This window comes from Tyto alba, unplaced genomic scaffold (genome assembly GCF_018691265.1).
Source record: "Tyto alba isolate M040663 unplaced genomic scaffold, T.alba_DEE_v4.0 Super-Scaffold_21, whole genome shotgun sequence".
NCBI classification, from domain to species: domain Eukaryota; kingdom Metazoa; phylum Chordata; class Aves; order Strigiformes; family Tytonidae; genus Tyto; species Tyto alba.
The window spans coordinates 20,196,812-20,210,119 of NW_024881295.1; the positions used below are offsets into that span (position 1 = coordinate 20,196,812).

At 40.2% G+C, this 13,308-nt stretch overlaps 1 protein-coding gene across 4 annotated transcripts in view; it reads right to left on the bottom strand.

The window, feature by feature from the left end:
• Window positions 1-6,187: 6,187 nt before the first annotated feature.
• The window catches only part of PTN (pleiotrophin), an 85,601-nt gene continuing 78,480 nt past the window's right edge, over window positions 6,188-13,308 (bottom strand). For all 4 annotated transcript variants that reach the window (XM_032986021.2, XM_042795325.1, XM_032986019.2 and 1 more), the window contains exon 5: window positions 6,188-13,192. In XM_032986021.2, the coding sequence (XP_032841912.1) occupies window positions 13,140-13,192 (53 nt within the window). In that variant the 3' untranslated portion in view covers window positions 6,188-13,139. The remainder of the gene's footprint in view (window positions 13,193-13,308) is intronic.

Genomic DNA, 13,308 nt, shown 5'->3' on the forward strand with positions numbered 1-13,308 from the left:
ATGATAGAATATAGGTAGTTTTTATTTGCCTAGATTGCCAAAGCCATACTCAAAACCTTATATTTTAAAGGAACTTTGTCCTTTCTTTTCAGAGATGACATGATTTGGCTTTGAGGCCAAAAAAAGCATCAGCTTGAAACGTGTCAGGAAGCATGTGGCAAATTCAGCACTCCGTCAGCTCCAACTCATGGTTTAATTCTGTTTTTCCAAAGCTCTTCGACAGTGGCGGGCCCCCTGGATGAACAGCACAGCCTGTCAGCCGCGGCTTCAGGCCTCCTTTGACGTTCACACCTCCCACCTGGCACTGAAAGCACAGATCTAAACACACGGTTTTGTCCCGGCAGAGGCTCCGGCGTGCCAGGCGCTTCGTTTAGAGCTCTTGTCATTGCAGCCACTGATACGGATGCCGGGGGAAGCGCGTCGGGCTGGCGAGATCTTGCTTGTGCCAAACAGAGAGCAAGCAAGGAACTGTGATGTGAATAAGAGAGGCCTGTAGGTACCATGATAATTTTTTGAAAGTTTATGCAGCTGTTATAGGTAGATTAAGGCAAATCACATCCAAATATGGATTAATGAATCTTTATTAAGGTAAGAGAGCAAATGCAGCGCTGGGGTGGCCGAGGAGTTGCAGCTCTGTCCAGGCTCACCAAATTGTTTAAGTTTCAAACCCCCTTTTATCCACACAGCCTCCGGTTTCAACACCTTCGGCACGCCTCCTGCCTTCTTCTACAATATTATCTTATTTCTTCAGTCCTGTGGTCATGTACACCTTGTCCTTCAAGTCTGGGCCAATTGCAGCTCCTTTGTCTTTTATGGCTCAGTGGTTTCAGTTCCTCTCTTATCTCAAGGACAAGGGATACCAGGGATGGCCCATTCTGTTCTTTCTCATTCCATTGCAAAGGAGTTACCACCCTTTGATATGGATCATCTGGTGAGCATCCCAAGAGGGGGGGCTGTTGGGTTGGTGTTTCCTCAGATCAATTCCCCCGTTTTCTTTTCCCAGTAGTGAAGTCTTTTACTTTTCTCAAAATTTGGATCATTGTACTAATAATAGCGTTAGCCTAAGAAGTAATTGTTTAATTACTTTTAGCGAAAGCAAAATTCTTCTATTATTTATCACACAGCTCCTTTCAGCTGAAGGATTTAGAGAGATTTTTTGGCCAGATCAGCTTTTCACAGAGAAAAGTAGTTAAGATACCTTAGGTCTTTTTATGTCTCTCAGGAGGTGTTGAATACCTTGTGGGACGAAGCCCTAAATCTGTCAGTGGGCGATGCTAGGTGAGCAGTGGTCCTGCAGAGCTATTCCCAAGCCACCCCATTCGCCTCTCCACTGCCCCTTCCTGCGCTTGCTTGTTTCCAGGATTTGCTGGCCCACCGTTGGGAAACGTGGCTTCGCCCCGGTTCCCAGCGCGCCCATGAAAGAAGCGGGGGCATCCGCACCCCCCACGCGCATTCATCCGGGGAGAGGAGCTTCCCCCTCACACCTGCCGCGTGGCACAAAGGACCCGGAGCCCGGCTTCCCTCGGCTGAGGCAAACAAGCGAACAAAAGCTGGGACTTTCTCTCCCCTCTGCCTCAGTGCCGATGTCAGGGCCAAGCAGGAGGCAGTGAGCTCTCCTCGTCCACCTCTCGCCCTCTCCCCGGTCCCGCTCGGGGCCGTGCTACGGGGGGCAGCCCTCCCTCCTCTCGTGACAAGACAAGACTTGCGCTGGGACTTCAGATCCAACCACTTGCTGCCATAATCCACGGCCTTAACCCACTTGCCTCTTACTTTTTCCAGCCCCTATCATTAAAGCTGTTAAGACCCCTTATAGAATTCCTAAATACCTTTGAAGTGCTGGCCTTCACTGTTGCAGCTTGCAATTTTAATGGTAGGGCAAACTAGCAGGTGAAACTCAGGTCAGCCTAATACACTTAATTTCCCTAAGCTCCCTTCACAGCTAGCGAGGAGAAAGGCCCTTCATGACATCTTTCAGATTTGCTAAATTAGCCCTCAACTCTGAATCACCTTCTGAATAGACTTGTCATGCTCCATTGACTACAGAGGGAGCCTAAGGACAACCTCCGAGATTAACCTTCCACCTCACACACAGGGATGGTGGGTACTTAGCATTGACAAACTGCAAAAAAGTTTTTTGAAGCAAAGGTGTTAACTGAGAGTGTATCACTAAACTACAGTATAAAGCACAATAATGGCTGTTAAATTGTTGTTGTCACCGCTACTAATAACAACAGCAAAGAATTTACATTTCTGCATTTAAGATTAGAGTGGTTTTCATCTCCCTTGATGAAATCCATCTACTTCAAGGACCTGTAGCATAAACGCTGAAAAGTAGGAAAGTGGCTATTTTGTCCAGTGTTTTTTCATATTCTAAGAGTTTGCTATTCTGCCTTTATTTACCCCTTTATTGTGACCCTTAAGTTAAGGTTGCAGAGCACTTATTCTTTTGGGTACACACTGCACCGAAAGAAAATTTACTGGTCTTTTTCTTCCCATGCTGGTAGATAGAGCAGGGGCTTATTTAGGGAGCTTTCCTGATAAGACAAGTAGCAGTGATGATACGCAGTCCCAGTTCAAATTCAGCTACTTACAAAACAGCCTTTATCACAGGGAGCGTATGTTTTGTCTTTGCGACACTCAGTTGTGCAGGTGGCTTGATGGACCCCTGTCATCAAAGGAGGACAGTGGCAAAGAGAACAAATATTATACTTCACTCTCGGCTGAGGATAAATGGAGACCTGGTCCTGCCACTCCTTGGGTTTTTGCACTGGGAAGCATCCTGTTGAATCAGTAGGACTCTGTGCATCACATAAAGCACAGCATTCGTGTAAATTGTTACAGGACTGAGACACTATATATTTTAGGATCTTTATATATTATATCATGAGTCTCGAGACATTTCTCCAGATTAAATATGGTCCACTTCACATTCAGAATTTATCCAGAATCAGGTCCTGAATTCAACATAAATCTTTTTTAGTATATCTTGCCAGAAGACAAGAGGAGAAATCTCTGACTTTCCTTGCAGCCAGTTCCTTCAACTGCCCAGGTAATCCTATTCTTGGGACAGGGCTCTTCAGCACCTCAGTCTGGGACCTTTTTTGTGTCTTTCTCTGACACATGTACTTAGTTTCTTGTTGTGTTAAACTTTCCATCAGGGATTCTATTTCCACCTTCCAGAATCACCTCTCCTCAACATTTCTTCCCAAGACTCCCAGGCCCACAGAAGTTTAGAGACTGTGTATAACAGTGACTCCATGCGACTGCAGACATCACAGACACATCCCTTCCCTGATAATCACTTACTCCCTGAGTTCTGGGTCAGTAGTAAATTAGCCTAAGCCCAAACAGAAGGTCGAAGAAAGGAAGAAAGCAAGCAATCAAGGAAGAAAGAAAGAGAGGGACAAAGGCCAGTAGGGATAATATTGCCCTGCCTTAGAAAGTGGAAGCTGATCCATTGTTCTTTGCATCAAGAACATCTCCAGGCAGCCACTTTGTCAGACTGAGGCCCACTGTGCACCCTGGAGCAACACCAACTGCACTTGACTGAGGTTGAGTATCTAGGTCCCACGAGCATCCATAGTGCTATGTAATGAATAATAGAAATACAGGAGATAATGTAATAAAATAGGTAAAGTTTTTCAGACAGAACAAAAAAAATTTATTTGGGTGCAGAACTTTTATTATGAATATATTATGAAATGCAATAGTATGCAAGTTAATTATAATTGTCATGGAAAGCTCTTTTCCTCTATCTCCAGCATACTATGTTTTTCTTTCACTCTGCCTCCAGACCCTCCAATAAAAAACACTTAGCAACTGCTAAATAGCTATCAAGTAACTGAAAATATTTTTTTTTTTTTTAAGAAGTATTCTTTCTTGTGTTTTGAACAGCTTTACCTACTGAACAGGACAAAAAATAGTTACTTACCTTTTCAGATCCAAGCTCTCATCTTTTGCTCCTGGGGTAGAAACGGAGGGAAGAAGCAAATTAAAAGGACTACATTGTAACTTAGAAAGCAGAGACTGAATAAATACAAATAAAAAATATTCCTCTCTAATGAAAACAATAGTTTCAGCAGTGACTGTGCAGCAATGAAGGAGCCCCCTATAGCTCCGTATACCCAGAAAGGATGGAGATATTTTTCTGTAAGACACTTGGTGTGTGGGTGTGTGTGCATGTGCCTGTGTATGTGTGAGCATGTATTTTATTTATATTTAATGTAAAATCTCATTTGACCACAAGTCAAGTGTAACAGTCTTTCTTAAGAAATGCTCTCAGAAAACAGTGAAGATTTTATAACAGACTTGTGTTTTACTATAAGCTTACAGGTTTTTTCCTGCCATTTGGGTTTCTGTAGAGATGATTAGTACAGACTAAGTAAGATAAACCAAGAGAGGATCTCTGCATAGGTGACTTCCCACATCATCGTAAAAGATGACAATGGACAGAGAGTTGTATTATTATTTTGTGGGAATGCTTCTTCTTGAACGTGAACAGTTGATTGTGCAAATTCTCCATTCTCAGTGAAAATTAAGTGTTGCTCTGTCATCTACAAAGCAAGGGATTAAGTGAGGGTGTCTCTGTGTGCATGGGCGACTATCATGCATTTGAGTCTTAATTACAATTCTACCCTGTGCAAGGCCAGAGGGATGATGAAATACAAACAGGTTTTTAAGTTCAGCTGTAGAAGTGCATAGGTTGAGCTCTGGGATCTTACAGTTCTTGAAGTGGCCTTTGCATTGCTAGTGGCTACTTTTGTGTGGACGTCTCATCCCACTCTCCCCTGCCAGTCCTCCTTGCGTCCATAGACTCACCTAATGAACCACCACTCCCAAAAGTTTGGAGCAGCAGAACTTGGGTTCCTTCTGCATGAAATCCTCTCCATTCAGGTACTCCATATATAACAAAAAGAGGCTACGTAAAGACAGAGATGCCTTCTAAGGCCCTATTCCATGTAGGCAACCCACCAGAAAAGAGCTGATCCAAAAGCTCTTTGCCAGGCCTGTTTTATAGCTTAGTCAGCATTTGGGGACAGAGGTGGGAAGGACAGGAGAAATCAGAGACCTGTGTGCCCTGCATGATGGAGCTTTGGGAAAATAAGCATGACTTGAGACAATCCCCAAGCAGCTCAGGCTTACTGACAAGATTAGACATCTGCCATGGAAGAACAAGAGCATCTTAAGACTCTCATTACTCAGTAACCTAAAAATGTAACCAACTGCTAAGCAACATACTAAAAAGGAATTAAAATTTTTCTTTTGTAATTAAACAATAGTGAATACTTGGTCTCCTTTCCAAGGATAGGATTTAGGTTTCTGAGTCCATTAGTGGTTTAAAGACTGCACTGTCAGTTTTCATACCTTATAATACTTCACTTTCCTCCAAACAATTTCAGAAGCCTGTATAAACCTCCTAGTCTTGTAAACAGTGTGAAGCATCTCCGTCTTCTGGCAGTGAGTGATGGAATGGCTTGTATGGAGTACTTAATTATTCTAACATTTTAACTAATAATTGGACACAGAAACAAAACCTGGAAAAGTATTTGGAAAAGAGAGCAAATTAAGGAAAGAAAATATAATGAAAGAACAAAAAGAAAGAATAAGAAATTAACAGACAATGAGCATTACCTAAATTTCTGCATAATTCTATTCAGTCCATTAATGTAATTTAACTTCTTTGCTCTACTCTTGAGGCCTAATCCTTTCTCACCAAGAACACACATGCTCATTAAAATCACTGTTAAAGTAAAACAGATGAGCTTGACAGAGCTGGGAATAAGGTTTTCCCACCGCTTAGCGGATAGAGTAATTTAACAAAAAAAAAAAATAAATAAAATCAAACTCCTTATTTGTAACCCATCATTGTGTCAATATTACACAGGTTGAAATAACTGTATACTGAAACAAGTTCCTTACAGAACCAGTAAGTGTCATGAATTGAGGCAGACAGACTTCAGTATGCACAAACCAAAGAGCTGTTTTCTGCTAGAATAACTTTCTGGCAGATTTCTTTCTACAGATTAAAACTTTTTCTGAATTTACAAAGAGTGTTTCTGTGACAAGCAACACCTATAGCTGATGGGAAAATAGCACAATAAAGAAAGATCACTAGGAATACTTGGAATTAATTTAAGAAACTTCAGAAGTCCCCTACAGTTTCCACAATCAAATGAGAACACCACACTTCAGTGTATTAGTTTATTTAATTCTTTATCGCCACTAAGAGCAAGTAAATTATGTTGATACAATTGGTAAACATATACATTCGCTAGAGCCTCCCACAATCCCACAGAACTAATGGAAACATTAAGGGATGTTACAGGATTAATGCTTTCATTCTACAATATGGATATATGGCTTTCATACAAGTTTTAAAAAATCAAAAGGGTAACACACTGCTAGCTTACAAAATCAATATACAAACTGGAAAAAAAAAAAAAAAAAGGAAAAGGAACAGGAAAAAGAGAGTAATCCATGAGAAGATATCATATAGCACTGGTTTAATAGATATATACAGAATTAGAAATCCATTGAACACAATATTCAGGCTTTAATTTGTTATTTTGACTTCCATTCCTTCTTCCTGTTTAGCACACAAACTACAAGTATTAACATGATTTCTGTTTTACTTTGTTTTTTCCATCTTTTTTTCTCATTTTCCTCCCTTTTTATTGGCAGAGAAAAAGCCTTTTTCTGCCTGGGTTTCTATGTTCACACCTAACTGAAGTACTTTTTGAAGCTTTGAACAAAAGCCCTTCCATGTACTTGGCGTGACAGAAGAGAACATCACTCTGATACTAAGTTCTACTGGCCATTTCATTGGCATGTGTTTTGCATTTTTCTTGGACACAGCCATCCTTAAACTGATATGCTGGCGAGTCCAAAGAAACCTAGCCCTTCATCCTATATACTACTTTTGTACCATTGTGTAAATAACGACACAGGACAAAAAGTTCTTTCACTTCTACTTTAGCTTGAAGGCAGCACTAGTTGTGAGAGACATTTTGAGTTATCAGTAGACTTTTTTACAGGGTTTTGCTTCCCCATATCTGGAGATATATATATATGCAGTATGCATGCACGTATATTTAGAGAGCTGCTGTGTCTGATGCTGACATTCTCATTAGTTGGTTTCCAGCCCCAAGCTGCAGCAGTACTACCCAGCCTCTGCTTCAGGTCCCCTCTGCAACCACAACACAGCCTGGATTATCAGAGTCATTTCCTTCAGCTGTAAAAATCTAGATGACCTACATAATTACAATATGGGAAGGGTAATGAATGACCTAATGAGAAAAGTTAAATCATGTCTTGTTGCCAGGTAGATTAGAGTGAGGGAATTCAAACAGCGTAATTAATTGAATTAAATTGGCGATGGGTAAGACAGTCCTGCAGAGGCTATCTGTCCTCCTACCTTTACATCACAGAATTCAGGGCTAAAGCTTTTGTGTAGTCTTTGAGTAACCTTCAGAAATGGGAATACTTGGGAGCCTCTGTTTCATCTCGTCCGTAAACTCATACATTGGACACATGCTTTCACAGTTTTGTTGTGGGTTTTGTTTGTTACTGTGGTTTTTTTTTTAAGAAAGGAGTAAGAACTGTAGGTACAGTTTTTTCATAGGCAACTCAAAGCCAAGCTATTTAAATGCTGGAGATACCTACAGAGTTTTCAGCCATCTGGGACCCCAAGATACTCTACATTTAAATGGCAAACTGCAGAAAGGGCAGAAAGAGATAATGATAGTGAAATATAGCTGAATTCCTATGTTTTCCCTGAAATACCTCTTTTCTGCTCAGGTCAGAGTCATGAGGTAACAAGGCAGACTGCAATTTTTGAAGAGTAGCAGAAAAGGAACATTAGGAAAATTATTAGACTTCAGCATCGTTTAGTTTCGGTCCAAAAGCACACGAAGTTTTCTGCTGCTATGAACACTACCTAGACTTTGTCCAAATGCAAACACCCATGGGGTAAAAGATGTCCTCTCCATGCTCTGTTTGCTCAGGCATGTCTTCCACTATTCCTGAAGCTCTATGCACCATGTCTCTTCTCTTTAATTTGGTGGCAAAAAAAAAGGACACTGGGGAAACACACAGCTTCTTGCCACTGTTTATATAGCTAAGTTATTTTCTGTTTGAGGGCAGACACTATTTCATCATTGTCTCTAATTTTTGATCAAATGTGATGCATTTCTGTCTCCCAGGAAGCCTCACCCAGGTTGAGCTATGACAAAGCTTTTACTAGCAAGCCATCCTCCCATTGAAACTAGGGAATCTCTTTGCTTGTTCTCATACTTCTTTGTTCATTATCATCTTACGATTAACAAGTTGCTACTGTGTCCTCTATTCTTAGAAGGACAGAATGAGAGGTACCTGATGGTAGGGGCTTGCTGGGGCTGTTTTGCAACAATCCAGCAAGAAATGGAGAATACAGCCTCAAGCATGAGGAAAGATCAACAATATCCACAGAAGTTTGGCTGAGAGGTAGAGTGCCTTAGCAGAATTGACAGAAAACCTACAAATACTATCAAAATTAGAGATGAGTGGGGGAAGGCAGACAATGGGTATAATCTGTCATTGCAATGGAGAGAACACAGTCAGGAGTTCTCAGAAGATGCTGTCCTAGAGAATTTTAAAAGATCTAATATGAAATACCTACTCCCATTGACATACCGTTTCTCCTTCCTATAAGAATTTGGGTCATGTGAAAGACTACTGTGTCACGTCAAAATGCTGTACCTCACCAATATTTTGCTTTAGAAAAATGGCAGGTTTACACTGTTAATGTAGGTGTAGTTCCTAGACTGAGGGAAAGTCAGGCTGGCTTTTGTCCCACCCTCATCATTGACATCAGACTAAGGAGACTCAGATAAAGTTCATCATATGTTAAGGGACTTCATTAAACAAACGGGAATGCTACACAATGTTTATCTTCAGATGCTCCCTGCTAGCAGCATGGTTAGTTTCAGGGGGTTTATAGGCCCGTTTCCATAAACAGTCTCAGTAAGTATTCACTTCCCCTTAGTTCATCCTAATGCTCTGTTGTTTTACTTGAATTTTCCATTGTCACATGTCAAGTGGTGAAGGATATACACCAAAGTTAAAGAAATATGTTATGTTTTCTATCAACATCATTGTAACTTGCACTCCTAAACCAGAAAAAGACAGACATACTTTGTCTCTTTTTGCTATTGCCTCCCATTGGACGTGTTCTTTTGAGGTTGGAGTGGGATTTTACTTCTCTGTAACGTTCTACATTTGATTATTTTTCATTAAGGCATAAATCAAGCACAGCATAAAAACAAATGTGCCAGCCAGTCATCCTGTCTTCCCTACTCCAGGAGCATGCAAAAGAAGTTTGTATAAAATGCTCCTGACTTCATATCTGTCTCTTCTTGACAAAGATTCCAACACTGTTTGTTGATATGTTTTATAATAATTATTCTTTCATTTCTTCTGATTTTTCTCCTTTGAAAAACAGTACAGTCCACAATGTCATTATACAATTAGAAGATGAGAATCAGTAATTTAAAACTTTGTATCTACCTTTATGTACAATAAATGTTTCCCCTTCCTGGAGTCTTGCCATCCAGCTTTGCTGCACTTAATAGTCTGTTAAATATGCCAGGCTGACAAGCAATGATTCTCTTTCAATATGGGCACTTCTGTCAGGAGACACGTCAAAGTCAGAAAATGCCCCAATCCTCAAATATTGTTTTGAATCAAGATATAAACAAACCTAATTGCTTAGAAGCATGGCTCAGTCTACTTAGAGGAAGGGAACAGAGTTACACCCAAATTCCCCTAAATTTAAACTTGCTAGAATCCAGAGTCTGGATGCAGATTCAGATTTTAGCTCATGTTCAGCAACATACCCCTCTCTTTTCTAAGAGATTTGAGTGCTCAGAAAAAAAGGCTGTCATTCGGGGGATTTCTATCATATTCTACCATATTATAGCTGCAGCAAATGAAGGTGGAAATCACTTCATGAGAGGGACATTTGTGAAACAAACTTCAGTTGGCTAAACTAGCTAAGCAACACATCTATGCTAAGTCATTTTCAACTGTAACAGGATAGCACCAAGAGAGCAAACCACATATTTCATCTGAAGTAGCCACCCCCACAGCACTGGCAGACAAGCTTACCCTCCCAAAGGAGGGAGGGTAGAAGATTAGAGAAGAATTGAAGAGAAATTTCAGAATGACCCAAGTGGAAACTGAGCAAGATAGTATGGAAAGAGGTTTTCTTCAGATACTTTCCTCTTACTTTCTTGATAATGTTACTAGTGAAGCAACTGCTTCTGTCAGGTACCACATATGTCCTTTCAGAGCTGACCTGACTGACCTGTTCTACTCAATCTTCCTCCGTGTTCTGCCATGAATTTCTTTTATCATTTCCTTCATAGCTAGAGTTTCCACATAATGTTTTCTGCTAGTTTCTTGGAAACATTTTTCATTGTTTATAAACTATGAGAGATACAACTCCAATTATTTTCAACAGTAGGATGCCAATATAGATCCAAACATATTCAGCTGAGTAGTACAGAGGAAGTGTTCTCCTATTTCACACCCTTTGCTACCAGGACTGCTGCGCTTTCGTCTGGTCTTAATATTTTGTTTTGGTTTTTTTCCTTTGTTTTCCCATGGAGGCCCTACACCACCATAGGAACTTGACTGGCCTCCTTCAAAAACTATTAGGAATGTTCCTTTAACAAGCCAGATGGGCAGTTAATCATAAGGGCCATAAGGTGTCAGAAGAAACAGAGAGGAATTTAATTTCTTCTTACTCACAGAGGTGGAAATCAGAAGTCACATCTAAGGTTTGCTAAAGGACAGTCAAACTGTTGGTCTCAGCATCATTCCCAACTCCTGCCAGCTCCCTATGAAACATGGACTAGATTAACCAGTGTAAGACAATGGTGCAACAGTGTTCGCACTCAAAGCTAAACCACTTTAAGTGAGCTGATGCAGCATTTAGACAGACAAACCTTTGGTGAGTGAAAAAGCTTCTTTCTCCCTTTGCTTCCAGTCAGACCTACCAATCCACTAGTTTAAGTCTGAGGCACAAGCACAGGTAGACCTGATTAGACCATGAACAAACCAAATAGCACCCAGAACCACCCAAATATGAGCCTTTATGATTTTGGGTTTGGTCATTGCACATCCACCACATGCTGGGGACATTTTTAACTATACCACTGGCTCGGGTATGTCCAACAGCGTAGTCAGAATAACAAGGACATCAACACAGACTGCAAAACACACCCAAGGAGTCTGGGAAACAACTGTGTGGCTAGTCTACCTTGAGCTATGCGCAGAGCCTTGGCTAGCTGGCTTGAGAAGGGTTTGGGAACATCTACAGGATTTGCCTGACTGTGAGTTCAGATCAGCCATACCCTCCATGTGAGAAAAAAAGAGGGCAAGCTCTGCAACTGTTATCAATTTTTTTTTTGCATAGAAAAGGGGAGTGATGTTAGTCTGGAAAAAGACTCTCTGCTTGTCTACAAGCTAATCCCAAGAGAGCAATTTGATTTACTCAGATGAACACGCCCTGCTGCAGCTTTGCTGAAGCCAGTGGGTACCCACAGCAGTACGAGGGAGACTATTCCTCCTGACCAGCAGGCAAGCCTGCAGCCTACTCAAATGGCAAAGATTATTTCTTGGTGTTGAATTTTAAGATTTAGAATTTAAAAGCAATGATTTTTCAATTCATTTGGGCACTGAAATCCCTTATATTTCCTCTAAAATGTCTGGTTGCTTAGTTTGGTGACCAACCCCTTCCCTGGGGACAGACTAGCCCTTTGTCAGATCTTTTTTCTACTCAGTGACTTTTCTCCGGACTTATTGTCATTTAAAGTGGGTAAAATTGAACAAAATTAAAAGGAGCTGGTTATAACTTTTCCTTTTCTTCCCGTGCAGATTTCCAAAAAATTTTTAAAGGAAAGAACCGTTTTTATTTTGACTGAGATTTTCCAACCTCTTTTTGCTTATATAAAAATGGAAGAAAGCAAAAGGTACTGGTTTTATATTTCCCTTCTGCTTTACTAACAGAGAAACAAAAATTAACTTCATTCTTATCAGTTTCACGTCCCACAAACTGCCACATTTTTGGTCAAAAATATGAGCTATCTCAGGCAGTTTCCAAATAAATTTCTTTTGTTACTTCCCACCAGACATACTATTTTTCTACCAACTCTAATTCAAATCAACAGAAAGATTCCCACTGATACAAAAGGGAGTTGGGTCAGGCAGAATCGCAACAATTTCAGCTAGATTTTAGTGAAAGGGATATTCTCCCCTCTGGCAAAACAAACAAATAAAAGAAAGCAATTTTCTGCTTTTATAGGTAAAACAGAGGACACTACCATCCACCAGCATTGATACGCTAAAATATGAAAAGTTTTGCTATCGTTTCACTTGGAAAAATCATTGCTAGAAAATAGTGAAAAATTTGGGCTCTTCTATGTACAACTGTTGAAAGATTTCAGAATTTTTACTGCCAACATGCAAAATATGACCAAGGATAAGAGTGTGACTTGTTTTTACCTGGAGATGGTGGCATTTTGGAATGAGTATTCACCACACATCCGAAAAAATTATATGGCTGTAAATACCCAACAAAATGCCCCCACCCTTTCCTTAAACAAATAATTTCATAGTTATCCAGATGTAATACGAACTTAAGAAACAAGTCTGGTTTTTTTTTCAGATATAAGGTCCCAATCTTAAATATAACTGTATCCAGCCAGCCCCCTATGTTAACTCAGGGCACCGCTGGCTTCAGCCGAGCTCCACACAGGTTCAGGTTCTGCTTGCATGGAGTAACTAACAGAATGAGACCTATGGCAAGACTTGAGAAAAAAATATTTTTAAAACCTCTACATTGTTCAATATACAATAGACATAATTTTCTAAATGAGTTTGGAGGCCTTTATTACAGGCCTCTAAAAATTGTTGTTAGGGTTATACATTAAAAAGACTAAAGTAATAAAAAAGGATTTTTTTTTTTTTCTGTGTTTGTTTCCTTCTATGGTACCATTAAGCTATAAATAATTTTAGGATAAAATGCCTAGGTATAAATGAAACTGTTAACTGATCATGTTTGCTGATGTCCCTTTCTCACATTGCCCAAGTTGGCTCCATTAATCCAGCATCTTCTCTTGTTTCTTGCCTTCCTTTTTCTTCTTCTTGGATTCTGTCAAGATAACAACCACCATAAAAAAAATTAGCATCTAGCAGTCACTGCAATAAATTTCATTCAATACCCCTGGAGAGTTACCCTTGTTTCCTCTATGCACATAAGAACTAATT